At 34.8% G+C, this 17,120-nt stretch overlaps 1 protein-coding gene and 1 long non-coding RNA gene across 2 annotated transcripts; both read left to right on the top strand.

Moving 5' to 3' along the window:
• Positions 1-5,537: 5,537 nt before the first annotated feature.
• LOC149415726 (uncharacterized) lies at positions 5,538-7,403 on the top strand. Its single transcript, XM_089641656.1, has 4 exons — positions 5,538-5,737; positions 6,065-6,220; positions 6,314-6,535; positions 7,354-7,403. Exons 1-4 carry the CDS (start codon positions 5,584-5,586, stop codon positions 7,401-7,403), a joined length of 582 nt encoding a protein of 193 aa, XP_089497782.1. The 5' UTR covers positions 5,538-5,583.
• Positions 7,404-10,253: 2,850 nt separating this feature from the next.
• Positions 10,254-14,484, top strand: LOC149415725 (uncharacterized). The gene is made up of 3 exons (XR_016303564.1): positions 10,254-10,443; positions 13,530-13,676; positions 13,790-14,484. It is a non-coding gene; the product is annotated as an uncharacterized LOC149415725 (long non-coding RNA).
• The last annotated feature ends 2,636 nt before the right edge of the window (positions 14,485-17,120 follow it).

The raw sequence follows: 17,120 nt of genomic DNA, 5'->3' as shown, positions 1-17,120 counted from the left end.
AAGGTATATAACAAACTCCCACTTAGTATCAAACAAATTAAAACCAAAAATCACTACATTAAGGACATTAAATCTTGGCTTAAGGAACTACCGGAAAAAGAACTCACTAGCCTATTAAAAACATCGTCGTAGAAGTTTCTGGAAAACCTTACCCAAAACATGAAGTCGAACCATAGAAGTCGCTGAAAAATTATTCAAAACCTAGTCCCCCTCAGCCTAATCTCGCCTTAAGAATTGCTTTAGGAAGTATAGGAAGGCTGGTAATTCGCGCGGGCGCGTTAGACCTGTCCAGACCTGTCAAAAAACTTCCGAAAGAATAAGTTCTGTAACTTACTAACATTACGTTAAGTGACTTTTGGTGTCGTTTACATTGGGAATTTGGCCAAACTCGCCTTCAAGAGCGATTTACAGGAAAAAAACTTACGAGTCTAACCCCAGCCTTAGAACATTAACAAATAACATTTGAGTTTAAACACACATACACTGGCATAATGAAGAAACTGATTAGATTGCTTACCATTTCTTGTAATGAATTGAATTTGCAGCAACAATTTTTAAGAACACTATTACTTATATTGGAATTTATTTTTTTTTAACTTACTAAACAAATAAAAGTAAACACTTTATTAATAAAGTTTAGTCGTTCCGATTGAGGTTAGGTTTTGCTAGACGCTAGACGTTAGTCGAAACAAAGCGCGCGCAAGCGTCACACGTGGTTACACGAAATGTGTCATAATAATATGAAAGGTGGCGGCCGAAGCGCGCACCGGTGGCGGTGCGCGGTGACGCGGTAACATTCGAATTTTCATTGCGTTCGTTCCCGAATAATGCGTTTGCCGTCAAACAAAGTATTTTATTAAATTAATTAAATATTGAAAGTACTTAAATAAAATTTATATTGTGACAAAAAATATATAAAAAACATTATGTTTAACAATTTTAATTAGTGGTCCACCTAGGTCCTGGATGGGCCCAGGACCTAGGTAGTCATGACCCCCCCTGGGCTGGGGCCCAGGGGGGGTCATGACCACCGTGACCCCCCCCCTGGATCCGCCACTGGTCTGGCTAGCTACACTGTTCGTTACCCGAGGGTAGGTAAATCTCTGCCTCCCGAGATACTTGCTCTATCCGATAATATCTCTCGCAAGTACCTCCTATACACTAGCGTCATCTGGCGGGCCCTGTCGTAGGCTTTATGTCTACCGCCATCTATCGATTAACTACTCAACCTAATTACCATACATCACAGCCTCTAAGAAGGTGTGCGTCCTGTACTGGGCCGGGAAACATTCCAAACACGCGCCCAACATATTTATGCACGGTTTAAATTTTTCTCATACGATTCGTTCTCGATTTCAAAAGCTTGGTTGTGGAACGATTTGCTGGCCTCTAAATTTCCTCCCTCGTACAACATTGGTCTCTTCAAAATCCATGTTAACTCCTCCATATCCTCAAAAAGACCCTCCACACAGCAACACCAAATATAACATAGGTCCTCCGAAGCCTCCTGCGTGGAGCTAATGTAAGAAAACAATAAAGCAAAATTATGGCTTGAAGGAAGTATCACATTAAAGTTCCTAATTTACAAACGCAATTTAATGAGTCAATTATGACTCAATAAATTAATATTCCGTCTCGTATTACTCAATGATGTCGTTCGTATAATATAATTGAATGTGACTATATGTATATATTTCAATAGTCTCGCATATTTCAACAAGTCAATTTTTAATCTGCTAACAGGGCATGTCATGGAGATTTAATGAGAATGTAAATAATATATCAATCTCTTTGATTTGTTTTACTCATATATCATTAATTTTTTTGTATTTGTTGTTTTCCTAATTTTTGTTAGCATCTCTACATAGCAAAAAGCAAATCGTAAACTGTGCATTCTGTAACCATTTTTAATTTGATTATTAAAATTTACGCTCTTTTTACACTCTGTAAACGTTTGAAAACAATAAGCTCAAGCTCAATACAGAAGACTCTCAAATGGGCTTTAAAGCTGGATGCTCTACTGATATGGCCATAAATAGCATGAAACAAACAATCGAATACTATTTTTTTTTTTTATTTTTTTTTTTTTATTTTTATTTAATATTTGTATGTTTTTTACAATAAATATACAATTATATATATTATACAGTGTTATCAAGGTAAATAATAATAGCTTTTCCTCACCATAAAGAGACAAGGCTCTTGTGTTTGGTGAGTGAATCCTAGCTCAATTATATGGAATCATGTAAGTAAGTAAATAATATATTTGCAAAACCAAAGGGATAAGTAAGAAATAGGCAAGATTTATCAATAATACAGTTTCAAGATTTGAAGGAAATAATAATAAGAGTAAGATATGGACTTTTATAGTAGTTTTAGGTAATTTTTTAATTTTATTTTAAATTCCTGAATATCTTCAATATTTTTTAGATATAATGGAAGGATGTTAAAATATGTTATACCCAGATAGAGATAGGTATTTTGTGTGTGCTTTGTATTAAGTTTTGGGATTTTGATAGTTTTTTGATATCTTACTGATGAATTGAATTGTAAGTTATTTAACTGTATTTCTTTATAAATTTGTAGAATTGAATATTTTTTATATATATTGTCTATTGTGGGTACATTGAATATTGAAAAGAGAATCTCAGTAGAAAATTTGGATGGTTTTTTCAATATTACTTTGATTATCAATCTTTGAACTATTTTAAGTGGATTTAATATATTGTTATAAGTTCCTCCCCAGCCAATAATACCATATTGTAATATAGATTGTACAATTGCATAGTACACTCTTTTTAGGTTTTCTAGTCTAAGAATATTTCTAAGTCTTATAAATATATAAATACATTTTCTAATTCTTTTGACAAGTTCACAAATTTGTTTTTTCCATTTAAAATGTTGATCTATATATATACCAAGATATTTAATTTCAGAAGTTAGGCTAAGTATAGAACATTCTTGATTGCAATTAGTTCTGTTACATTTAAGTTGATGTATTATAATTTTTAATTCTGGTATTGATTTAAATTTGTTGATAGAGAATGGGATACATTTTGTTTTTTCAGTATTTAATGAGAGGAGGTTTTTATCGAACCAATTTTTCAGTATATTAATATCAGTATTTGCTAAGTTATTAACATTATTCCAATCTGTACCTTCAATTATTATGACAGTGTCATCAGCATAAGATATTATTTTTCCATTTAATCTTTGATTGAATATGTCATTTACATAAATGATAAACAGTAACGGTCCCAGGACTGTACCTTGAGGTATGCCGAAGTGACTTGTTTTTTGTTGACTAAGAACATCGTTGATTTTTACGACTTGAGGGCGTTTGAAAAGGTAGCTTTTTATCCATTCTATAGCTGTACCACTTAATCCAATGTTTCTTAATTTACTTATAAGTTTGTCGTGTGATATGCTATCAAAAGCTTTTTTAAGATCTATGAAAATTCCAATGCATTTTAATGATTTATCTAATGAATTATGAACAAGACTAGTTAATTTTGCAATTGCATCCTGAGTGCTTCTACCTTCCATAAAACCGAACTGATTTTCATTAATTAATTTATTACATTTTACAAATTGGTTTATCCTTTTTTTAACTATCTTTTCAAAAATTTTTGCTGTGTTCGAGATTACTGATATGGGTCGGTAATTGCTAACTTCTTCTGGGTTACCAGATTTAAATATTGGAGTAATGGTAGTTTGTTTGTAGATTGATGGAAACACTCCGCTTTGGAAACTTACATTTATTATGTGTTTTAACGGTTTAGAAATTTGATTTTTAATATTTTTTAAAATATTAACTGTTATTCCATCAAGACCCGGGGCAGAACCTCCTTGCATACCGTTTATAATTGATATTATTTCGTTCTCTGTGGTGACTTGGAATGTTGCTATATTATTGTCAGTATCAATACTACAGTCTGGAAATGTTATATTTGGGTCAGTATGAATGAGATTGGCAAGATTTTCCCCTACATTCGCAAAGAAGGTGTTAAATATGTTTGCAGCTTTTGAGGGATTTTCTTTACAACATGTTTTCATGTTGTCATGAAATATAGTAGCGATGTCGTTATTCTTGTTTTTTTTCTTGTCAATTATTTCATTTATAACTGTCCACACTCTTTTACTATCATTTTCAGCCTGATTCAACTTTTGTTTATAATACTTTTGTTTTGTGTTTTTTATAATATATGAAAGTTTGTTTGTATATGCTTTAAAATGATTTAGTAAATTTTTATTATTTGGTTGTTGAGTAGTTAATTTGTAAAGAGCTTGCTTATGTCGTACTATAAAGCCAGAAAAACAACAGTGTACGCATGCTTCCTAGACTTAAGCAAAGCCTTTGAGAGGGTTTGTCATAATGCGTTATGGAAAAAACTGACCGAACGACAAGTTCCACCACAAATTGTTAATATATTGAGAACATGGTACAGCCAACAGGAAAACTTTGTCAGATGGAATGAAAGCCTTTCAGAAGCAGCCAAATTAAAGTGCGGCGTTAGACAAGGAGGCTCAATGTCCCCAGTGCTTTTAAACGTGTATATGGATGAATTTAGCAAAACACTAAATACAACAAGAATCGGATGCCATATTGCAGGGGTATGTATGAACAATATTAGCTATGCAGACGACATGGTCATACTAGCTCCATCGGTAAGAGCGATGAGGAAACTTCTGGCAATATGCGAAGCTTACGTTGATAGTCACGGGCTGATGTACAATGCTAAAAAGTCATCCCTGCTGATATTTAAAGCAAATACTCGTTCCACTGTCATTCCACCCATACGTCTCGGCGAGGCCAACCTGACAATTTGCAGCGAACTCAAATATTTGGGGCATGTCATCACCGATGACCTAAATGATAAAAAAAATACATAGAACGTCAAAGAAGAGTACTGAGTGTGCGAGCTAACATGCTTGCCAGAAGATTAAACAAATGCAGTCCTCCGGTGAAGAAGCAACTTTTCCAAGCATATTGTATGAGCTTCTACACTAGCGAGCTATGGACGACATACACACAAGGCGTCATGAACACACTCCGAGTACAGTACAACCACGCATACAGATCCCTATTTGGCCTCCCCTGTCGATGCAGCACCTCACAGATGTTCACCGAAGGAAGGGTGCATGGGTTCGCTGCTTTAATGCGCCACAGAATAGCCGGGACGAGTCAGCGCTACCAGAGATCGGACAACACTCTTGTCCAGGCCGTCGCCCAGTGGCAGGGAGCGCCTCTACACCAGGGATGAGAATTTCACTCAAGCCACCATAAAGTCCTAATGTGCTCATCGATGTATTAATTTTTTATTTATTAATTTTATTTTTATTTATTTCTTTATTCATTTTCTTTTTATGTATTAACTTAAATGTAAACTTTTATGGCAGGCAGAGCATTGCACCCACCGCTATGTCCAGCTGAAATAAACATTATTATTAATAAATAAACTAATTGTTTTGACAGCATATAACAACCTAAATAAAATATTCTAATCTTGTACTAATTAGAGTGCTTTTCAGGTATATTTATTTGGGCTTCAACCGATTACCAAACGCTACTACAGCAGTGCAATGGACCTACTAAATCCAGATACTGTTTCCGTCAAAACGGAACCAGGACCCCAGGAAATAGGCGGAGATGAAGTGCCGCATAGTGATATAGATTTCGAGTTCCCAGATGTAAAGAAAGAATGTTTGCAGTATGCGGACAGTACTCTGAAAACCAGTAAGTTGCATGGCTTATGTAATATTGTGGAATGTTTTATTCAAATTCTGCGAAATCCATGTCCGTTTTGAAATGCTGTGCACACAGGAGATATACTTGTTCACAAAGTCCTCAAATTACTTTGTTACTCGTTAACTAACTGAGCTCACAAAATATCAGCTTATTTGGGACATGATAAGCTACATAATAGCTACACAAGCGTATGAAAACATTACTTCTTTCTCTATAAAAAAACAAAATACCGTACTGAAGATGTTCAAGAGTGTTTTAATCAAAATATGATCTTGGCAGATAATCAATGTGCGTATTGTGGTTTTGTTTTTCCAGTTAGCATTAATGTAGAGACTGTTACCATCAAGACGGAATCAGAACCTCGAGAAGAAGATGAAGGTGGCGTTCCTTATCTGGAAATTGACATAAACCTGCAGGATGTTAAGAAAGAATGCTTAGAACGCTTTGAAAAAATTACCCAGGGAAGAGCAGGTTAACTATATTTTATTTGTTTGATTTATAAATTTGTGAATCAACTATGCTTACCTCCACTTATTAAGTTTTCTTCTTTCGTTATTCTTTCAGACTTATTGACTGATCTGAACACGCATCCTGTGGAAAAGCGCTTGCGCAACCAAACTGGCGATAAACCTTTTTCGTGTTCCTACTGCAAATATTCATGTTCTCAGAAGGGAATTTTGATAAGACACATGCTGATTCACAGTGGAAAAAAATCTTTTTCGTGTTCCGACTGCAACTATTCAAGTTTTTGGAAAGGAACTTTGACAAGACACATGTTGACTCATAGTGGAGAAAAACCTTTTTCATGTTCTGACTGTTACTATTCATGTACTCAAAGAGAACATTTGAAGAGTCACATGTGGATTCACACTGGAGAAAAACAGTTCTCATGTTCTCACTGTGAATATTCGTGTTCTCAAAAGAGATCTTTGAAGAATCACATGTTGGCTCACAGTGCAGATAAATCTTTTTTATGTTCCAACTGTAAATATTCGTGTTTTCGGAAGGCAGATTTTACTAGACACATACAGAATCATAGTAGAGACAAACCTTTTTCTTGATTCGACTGTAACTTTTCATGTTATCGGAAGAGAGATATGACAAGACACATACTGACTCATAGTGGAAATAATCCTTTGTATAGCTCCGACTGCAACTATAGATGTTATCGGAAAAAAAGATATCACAAGACACTTATTGACTCGTAGTGTCAGAGTCACGTACTGATTCACAGCGGAGAAACACTTTTTCTCATTTTATAACTGCAACTATTCATTTGCGGAGATGGTAAAGTGAGACGCGAATAAAGAGGGTTAACTATCGCAGTGTTTATTGAAGTCATTGTGATCGAAGCGGTGACTCCAGACTGGTGCTCGACGCAGTTGATGGACGTGATGGTGGATGTAGTCGACGGCGAAACCTCCAGCCCGATGTCAACACGTACAATATTGACAATCCAGGCCGATGGTCATCTCGTAGAAGCGGAAATAAACGGTGGTGGAGTGTGGTTACGGCGATGTAGTCGGTGACTCTACACCATGCGGGCGGAGACTGGACTTGAAATTGATGCACATCACTGGTGGTGAGGACCATGGGTCTTCCAGGTGCTCCCGTGAAGAGAGCCGAAGGTGCTGTGGACCTGGTTGGCAGATGATGCAAGCATGGTGACCTTAAAGCTAGGGCGACGCCGGGTACGTACCTGTGGGCTGGTGCGGGAGTGGGGTACGCGGCATAATTATTCAGTTTAAACTGCGTGAATTGTCATCCTTCGGTCTAAAAATAACAAAATGGTTGTTAGATCTAGGCAGGACTGATTGCGAAATATTACTAAAAAATGTAATCTGATCTGAATCTGTTACTTATTACCAACGCCTGGTAGTATCTTCGCTTTTACATACTTATTTTCTCTAAAATTTTAAAATTTACCCAATTTTTCATTTTTCTTATATTTGCGATTAGTTATTATTATTTAACAAGATAGTGTTACTAATATGTAATTGTGTTACTATTATGTAGTATGTAATTGTGTACATGTATGATAATGTGAAACCTTTTAATTTGACTGTCCTAAAACGGGAAACCTTCCTTGTTGGACAGTCAAAAGCTTCCTTCCATGTAATGTAATGTATCTTTTCAAAATAAATAAATAAAAGTTTTGTCGTGTATTTTGGTCTCGAATTGGCAGCATTTTCATTATTGTTTTCATTTCCATTTTCACTACAATGTTATTTTTATATTAATAATATTTGGGAAGATAAAGGTTTATTTAAAGATTTTAATTGAATATATTATAATAAAATAACTGATGTAAATCATTGCCAAATACTACAGTCAAATATTAATAAGTTTAATGATTGGTGCGTACAAAATTGTTAAATGTAGACAAATGCAAAACCCTGACTTTCTGCAGAAATAAAAATCCTGTTTTATTTGAATATTCCATTAACAATACAACTTTAGAAAGAGTCACGGAAATGAGAGATCTCGGGATTATTTAGGATGAAAAACTAAGTTTCGCCAATCATATCCACCAAATTGAAAACACTAGGCTTCGTATTAAGAACAACTAAAAACTAAAAACTCTAAAAACTCTATACAAGCCATTAAACTGTTATACATATCTCTAGTTAGAAGAATAATTGAATACAACTCAGTACTTTGGTCTCCCTCTTACAAAATTCACATTAATAACATTGAGCGAATACAAAAAAAAATCTACGTTTTATAAATTTTAAATTAAATATCCCACTAGAAGACTTACAATATCATTTCTTATTAAATACTCTCAATAAAAATACACACATTGGAAGACAGGCATAAAATAAACGACTTAACTTTTTTATTCAAAATTCTAAATTCTACTGTTGCGAACTTCTGCAACTCATAAACTTACGAATACCTACAATAGCAGCACGACAAAATACACTATTCCACTGCAACACACATAAGCTCCCCAAAACTCCCCAGTACAACGGTTTTACACTATGGGAAACCAATACTTAGGTGATGTCGATATATTTAATATTGACTTTGAGAATTTTGTGTATTACGTAAAAGACTTATTTCAACACTATTCCTAAATGAAAGTTGTATTTTTGTAAACCAGTTAAATCGCTGTATTTTTTAATTTCTGTTCTTGTTCTTTTTAATTTTTTCTTGCATATATTATTTTTTAATGTAATTTTATTTTTATTATTTCTTTCTCATGTTTCAAAATTGTCTGTCATAAAAATTGTTCCACCTACATGTAAAAGCCCTCTGGGCGTTAAATAAATAAATAAAAAGAATAAAATAAAACATTACTATCTACAGTTTTAGAAATTTCGTTCAATAGCACCATTCCTCTCGTATCACTGTGCAAGAACACCCGATCTACCGTATCGTCGGTTTAATTCATTTTGTCCAACATACCAAAGCGTAGCTCGGGAGAGATAGAGTTTTAAAAAATTTTTTACCAAAAAGGGATATTAAATTAAATTGGCTCAATTGTAAGATTACTTAAGTGATAGAAATTATTTACGTTCCAAATGTTGAAAATTAGGATTTTGTTTAATTTGTTTTAATTGTACTTATACATTTGCGAACTGAAACGCGAACCGAGCCACAAATTACGGGAAAGGAACGAATCAACTGCAAGGGGCGTTTCGCGCTATTTGCGGTTGCTTCGTTTCTTTCCCAAATGTTGAAGTTCAGTTCGGCAGTTCGGCTCGCAGGTGTATACCTAGAATTATAATTATAGCATAAATAAACTACTCACTACATCAATATCTTCGGGCTATTTGCATGAAACAAATTGGCCCCTTATTTAACCATAGATATGCCAATATATAGACAGTAAAGTATTTTAAAAATAAAAATGTTTGAAATGTCAAAATATTAGCTCACGTCAAGAAATATATAATAGTATTGCTTTCTTCACTGCCAATCGTTTCACCCTGTTTCCAAAGTCTAATTCTACTCTTAAACTTGCTTGTTTAACTTGCAATTATATTTATCGTCCCATGTTGGTTATAATTGTTCTAATGCTGACATTTTCTACCCAAGTATTAGGTATTCATTCCAAATCAAACTGAGCGACCACTGTTCTTTAATTTGGACTAGAGAATGCACAACAGCGCTAACTTACGACAATCGGTACACCCAAATTAAGGAAACCATTCGAAATTTTGTTTGAGAACGTTCAAACTGTCAATTTGACGTCTATCTATTTTTAGGTTAGAATTTCGAAGGTATTGATAACAATAGTTACCTATTACATACATTTGGATTACCAATGTTTTGAAAGCGGAGTAGTGGACCCAATATACACTAATACTTGTTTTATATAGATATATAGAGTCTTCCGACTATTCTCTCCATCATCTTCAAATGTCTTAACTCCAAGGTCACAATTACAAGGTAAAACATCTGCTATGCGTTTTTATTGTTTTTACAGAATATTATAAACGAACCAAAGCTTATAAAAAATAGAGTTTCGTTGTAACATTGTTTTGTTTCAGGTATATTTCCTTGGGATTAAACCGATTACCAAAGCAGTGACATGGATGTTTTAAATCCAGATGCTGTTTCCATCAAGACGGAACCAGGGACCCAGGAAGTAGAGGAATGTGAAATGCCGTATACGAATGTAGAATTCGACCTTCCAGAAGTAAAGAAGGAACGTTTACAGTATGCGGAGAGTATTCAGAAAGCCAGTAAGTTGTTCTCTCTTGCCGTACATGAGTTACTTTAGAATTTACGTTGAAATGTATTCCCAATTTTTTAACTCGTCTAATTTGGTACATGATATAAGTTAAATATTTATTGAGAACCGATGCTTCATTGCCACGAAGCCTATGTCCAACGGGGCCGAAAGGGACAAGTATGCTTTGTTGCTTATTGAATTATGTTCTGATATTGAAATTACTGGAATATTGATAGCATTCAGGGTATTCATGTAATATCTGATATTGATAGCATTCAGGGTATTCATGCAATATCTGACATTCATAGATATGATATATAGGGTATTCGTGTAATATCTGACATTGCGAAATATTTAGTATCGCTGGTATCGGTTATAATATTTGATATCGATTGTTGGCGCTGTATTATATAGTTCCAAGTTCCAACTCCTGTTCTGCACAATATGCTCTGAGATATGTTGCCGCTGTATTGTATCGTTCCAAGTTCCAAGTCCTGTTCTGCGCAATACGCTCTGAGATCTGAGACTGTTAGACACATCATATTATTATATAGGTATTATTTTAGACTGATAGGTACTATTATTGATCGAATTTAGATTCTAAAAGTAATTACGGGAAACCTTTAGAAGTTACGGAAATATTAACAAAGCCGTTTGTGGTCAAAGGTGAATTATAACCATAATTGGTTGATAATTTTTAATGATAAACTAATTTATTTATTATTTATATATATATACGCCTAAAAAAGGCTTTTATATAGAAGTGATACATGATGCAGTGTACATATGAGAATATCTGTATTATACAGGAGATACTGGCAGTAAATAGATGTAATCCATTTTAAAGAAGGTACAAAATACACAATTGTAAAATTGTGATCACAAGTATAATGAGAAAATATTTAAAAAAAACTAAATATTAAGCAATATTAATAAAACGTAAAACTAACATAAAGTGAAAAGGAAATTACAACAACACTACATATTAGACAAATCATTGAAACTAATTTACCAACGCCACTCTAATTTGTAGGATTCTACAAAGTGTTGGTGTAGATTATGCTTAATTCTATATATGGAGTCAATAAATAAATCAATAGCACCCCCATACTTGTTGCCCAGATCATGCATCCTATTGGTCAGTGAGTGTGTCTGATAGTTGGTCGAGTATGTATTACAGAAGAATGTTATATTCTATCTGTCTAACACAACCAGGTCTGTTTATTAGACAAGGTTTTTATGCATAACACAAATGATAACAAATTATTATAAGCGTTAATTACTCGCATGAAATATCCTTACAAATTGAAAATATCTCCCGAGTAAAAATACCCGACGGTGTCATTTATTTTTACTCGGGAGATATTTTCAATTTGTATGGATGTTTCAGGCGAGTAATTAATACTATAATTTGTTGAGGCAGAGCAGTTCATTATTTCTGAGTTCACGGGAGGCTTCACAGACATATGAATATTAATAGACGAGAAGTTAAGGACGAGGGGTTAAAACAAGAGTTGCGGGACGCAGAGAGGAAAGCTGACTGTGATTCGTCAATAAATCAATCTGACAGTAAATAGGCATCTCGCATTATAATATCACCATTTAGTTCTTAAAAGTAAAATCTGCTTTTGAATGAATAGACATTTTTACATGGGAGCGCAAATTACTCGCCACGTTAAGTCCAAATTCGGCAAAATAAATTTCTTCTATTTTCAGAGTCGAATATTTCGTTTACGTATTTAGTTAAGACACTTTTATAAATGTTCATAATTAACTTCCCAGCAACCAACCAGCTTTGTGTTTCGCGTCCAGACGTATCTCGATGTGATAATATATGTTTCTACATCTGATCCATATTATACGATATGAATATGCTTAAAATAAAGTAAAATAATGCTTATATATGGAATGTAATACGACAATTGGGTTTATTCTCTTTTTCACTTCTATTTTTACAAGTTTTCATAGCACAAGCCACCATTTTGCCGTGTTATTTCGTAAAATGAACCGATGATGCCTCTACCATAGCTCGACGCTAGTTCATACAAGAATGATGACGTCACGTTTTCTAAATTCACTTGAGGCCATACGCGAGCACAGCCGGCTCCAATGGAACCGGTATGGGGAGTGGGGAATAATACGCTTTTGATCACTTAGGGCAGGTCTACTAATATTCATATGTCTATGGGAGGCTTATAGTAATGCAGGCGAATCGATAATACACTTAATAATATTGAATAAACAAATTAGATCAATTTTTCCGACAGTCTTCTAAAGGTTTATAGTTTTCTAATACAAGCCTCCTAGCAATCCTTTTTAAGAACCAACGGATTCAATTTGATGAATATATAATATATAATGTTGATGGGGGTTATCACTAGGAGATAGAGATCGATTACTTTTTTGTAGGAATTTTAAAGATAAAAAATTCCGTAGCAGATTAATTTGATGTATCTTATAAGGTTTAGCCAGCGTTAGCAATGTAAGCGCCCAATATTTTTTTAAATTTTTTTATTACAAAACATCGACTTTTCTTTACTTTCTATAAATATAATATGCATTTATTATATATATAAACATTCCTGAAGAAATTCTCTAAATGATAGTGAAAACCCTATCAAAATCCGTTGCGTATTTTAGAAGAACTAAGCGCACAAACAGTCAGACACGAACAGCGACTTTATTTTATACTATTTACAGATTAGTGAAACAATATGATAGAAATTTCATTTTTAGTGCGGAATAAATGAAAATAAAATTTGGACTGATGAATTAATAAAATAGTTAGTTTTAGATGATTGAACAAAGAACAACTCGGAAAGTCTCGTGTTACGATTTGGTACTCGGAACGTTATTAGCTTAGTTGAGTCAGGTCGTATGTATGTAAGTTACACCTGTTATACAATAAAAATACATATATGATGCCAGAAAACCAAACTCCGTACGTTTTGTTGTAGTAGTGTCAGAGAGGGACGACCGTAAATAATCAGTGTACGCATTTTTTCCAGGTAGTTTTAATTCAAATTCAAAAAAATATTTATTGCACAAAAAGAGTACAAAGGGTATAACTTATAGGTTACATCCTATTTCTTCCAGCTAACCCAACATATGTGGAGACTACTACCATCAAGACGGAACCAAGACCCAGAGAAGTAGATGCAGGAGGAATTCCATATGTAGAAATTGAAATAGATCTGCCAGATGTTAAAAGGGAATGCTTAGAAAGAAGTACCCAGTCAGCAGGTAAAACCGTTTTTGTTTGTTAAATTTAACGTTTCGTGCTATCCTAATTTTTACGTTTTTTTTAAAGAATTAATTGTGCTGAAATGTTAAGCTTTATTCGTAATAATTTTCAGACTTGTTGACAGATCTAAAGACGCATCCTGTGGAAAAACGATTATCTTGTCCTCATTGTAACTACTCCTGCCATCACAAGTCAAAGTTAGAATTACACTTGCGCACCCATACTGGAGAAAAACCTTTTTCATGTTCCGACTGCGACTATTTATGCTCTCGAAAGGGACATTTGAAGATACACATGCGGATTCACAGTGGAGAAAAACTTTTTTCATGTTCTGACTGTAACTATTCATGCTATCGACAGGGAGATTTGAAGATACACATGCGGACTCACAGTGGAGAAAAACCTTTTTCATGTTCCGTCTGTAACTATTTATGCTCTCGAAAGGAACATTTGACGAGACACATGCTAACTCACAGTGGAGAAAAACATTTTTCATGTTCCGTCTGTAACTATTCGTGTTATCAAAGGGGAAATTTGAAAAATCACATGCTTACGCACGGTGGAGAGAAACGTTTTTCATGTTCCGAATGCAATTATTCATGTTATCAAAAGCGAGATTTGACGAGACACAAGATGACTCACTCTGGAGAAAAACCCTTTTCATGTTCCTATTGCAGCTATTCATGTTCTCGAAAGGGACAATTGACGAGACACATGATGACTCACAGTGGAACACATTCAATCAGTCTCGCTTAACTCGTGCCGCCAGAGGCGCTAGTGTTATCTCAATGTATGGAAACAAATCAAGAAAAATCAGACTCAGTTCGAGCATTCGAAATCTATCGGAACCAGAGACCACCAACAGCGGACAGAAGAACACGATTTGCAGGCGGCAAAGCTATCCTAACCTGTCAGTGTCTTTTGACAATGAGACTGCCAACCTTCTTTATCTGGTAGGCGGGTACGATTACCGTCACCCTGGGAACCGTATTGTATGACCAACACCTCTGCTATAGGTTAGCCCAAGGAAACCCTTTACGACCGGTTATTATCATATGGCTGCTGTTGTTCCGGTACGTGACCAGAGGACCCAGCAGCATGATAACGTAATAAGCCGATGTAGCGTAGTGGTTAGAGCAGCTGACCGGAAATCAGAAGGCTGATGGTTCAATTCCCATCGGCGGCATTTATTCTTTCTCGGAAGATTTTTTAAATTTGTATGGGTATTTCAGGTGAATAATTATTGCTTATAATAATTTGTTAAAATATCTTTTTAATATAATTGTTTCAAAGACATCTGTAACAGAGATTATTTTTATTGCATTTGTCTCACTGCTCTATTCTGAATTACTTAGAGTTTTTTAAGCGTCTTACATTACTGAGATAGAGAATCCTACCCGTGTGGTATAAATTTTTTTTTTTTTTAATTTTGAAGACAATATTAGCGATTCCTAAACGAAAATCTCAAACAGAAAAATCAGAAAAAAATACGGTCACATCTAGGACTCAAACCCAGGACCCTTGTCTGTAATCTAGACAGTGTCTTTAGATAAACTTATCTTATTTTTATTTTGATGTGCGACATCTGTTGACTTTTTCTGCAAGTTAAAGATGAATATTTTATTTTTTGGAATAACTTAATGAGTCTGACATTGTCTAGATTGCATTTAGTTCGGGTTGAATCTTGCAATCACACATAAAGATATCAGATATAAAAATGTGCAGTGAGAAAAATGAAGACATTGTTGGTAGTTCTTATTCAAAGTTAAATATGACCGAAAGAGATAGGGTACTATTAGCTCAGTCGGTAGAGCAGTGCCCTGGCAAGGCAAGGGTCCTAGTCAAGGATTCGAGTCATTGATGTGACCGTATATTTCTGTTTCAGATTTTCGTTTAGGAATCGCTAATATTGTCTTTAATATTTAAATATTAAAATTTGAGGTTTTAATCATTAAATTATTTTAAAAAATAAAAAAATATTGTTTTATAATTTAGTAAACTCGTTTTTTTATCGAAAGTTTTCTTAAATTTTCCAAGGGAAGACAACCAGAATACAACTGATGTTGTGAATTTTTCAAGAAATTTGTTAATCATTCTACACATCCACAGTCTTGTATATTTATTTATTTATTTATTTATTTATTTATTGTTTATTTGCAAAAACAGTATGAACCAGAACATTGCAATATCGATAATTAACATTTACAAAAAAGTGAATAACAAATAGGTACATTTACAAGTGGGACAAAGAAAAAAGTTTCAAATTTAGATTTACAATTTTAAGTATTGAATAATAATATTTCACGTTTAAATACGTTGTAGGACATGTGGAAAATATCCACATTTCCTGCGAGGCAGTTAATTAACCTAGTGATTCTTCCCAAGGGCATCACCATTGGTAAGTTAGTTCTGCACCTAGGAAGAATCAAAAGCCTGTGTTGGCGGCCTCGCGCGAAATTATCCGGGACATAAAATCCTATTTTAGCCAGAATGTCTGGTATTGATACTAAACCGTTTAGTAGCTTATACGCCATCAGGAGTAATGCAACATCCCTTCTGGAACTAAGGCTGCATATACCCAGCATTCCCGAGATAAATGCTGTTGGAAACAGCCATGGGTAATAACCAAACTCTCTCATGTAGAGGTATCGTAAAAACTTTTTTTGTATCTTCTCGACCATTAGTACATAGACAGTGTCCTCTGGCCCCCATACCTGAGATCCATTCTCGAGAATGCTACGCACTAAGCTAAAGTAAAGCAGCCTTATTACTGCAAGGTTGGTCAAGTCTTTCGAATTGTGTATGACAAAACCCAACATCTTAGTGGCTGATTTACAGATCTTTTCAATATGAGCGTGAAATGTTAAGCGAATGTCGTACACAATTCCCAAGTCCTTGCAAGTCACCATGTGCTTCAGTGACGTATAGCAGATTCAATAGTGACCAGTTGCTAACCCTATGTAAATCTCAAGTACGCCCAAAAATTGAATTTGGGAGCCACCTCTGGGCTGGAGCCCCACAATACTTGGTAAACCTACTTGATTCTGTGCAAAGGAGGGCAGTCTATCTGATTGATAATCCTTTGTTAACAGATTGATTGACATCTCTAATGCATAGATGCAAAGTGGGCATGCTGAGTCTGTTATACAGGTACTTCAATGGAGACTGCTCTAAGGAGCTAGCAGCGTTGATCCCCGGTGAAACTCGACGTACACGAGCGGGATACCCGTTTACAGTTGTTGTTGACTTCATGAGAACGGGCCGTATCTTCCACTCGTTTTTGTGTAAGACGGCTCTTATGAGGAATGAGCTACCGGCATCTGTTTTTCCTCCTTCATATAATCTGGGCTTCTACAAGACCCGGAGTATTAAATCCTTCCTACAGCCCCTACCTTAACCCGCCTCACAACACTGCCCAACCGGGTGGAGACATAGTTCCCCTG

This window comes from Hesperophylax consimilis, chromosome 17 (assembly GCF_061612785.1).
Source record: "Hesperophylax consimilis isolate HC1 chromosome 17, BYU_Hcon_1.0, whole genome shotgun sequence".
Taxonomy (NCBI): Eukaryota; Metazoa; Arthropoda; class Insecta; order Trichoptera; family Limnephilidae; genus Hesperophylax; species Hesperophylax consimilis.
The sequence above is the reverse complement of the archived record's forward strand: the minus strand, read 5'-3'. Positions and strand labels throughout refer to the sequence as shown.

Excerpts from the sequence above, each read along its gene's own strand:
- LOC149415726 (XM_089641656.1), top strand. The coding sequence starts at position 5,584 with ATGGACCTACTAAATCCAGATACTGTTTCCGTCAAAACGGAACCAGGA. Across the intron at positions 6,221-6,313 it reads AATTACCCAGGGAAGAGCAG|ACTTATTGACTGATCTGAAC; the intron begins GTTAACTATATT and ends TTATTCTTTCAG. Across the intron at positions 6,536-7,353 it reads AAGACACATGTTGACTCATA|GTGCTCCCGTGAAGAGAGCC; the intron begins GTGGAGAAAAAC and ends TGGGTCTTCCAG.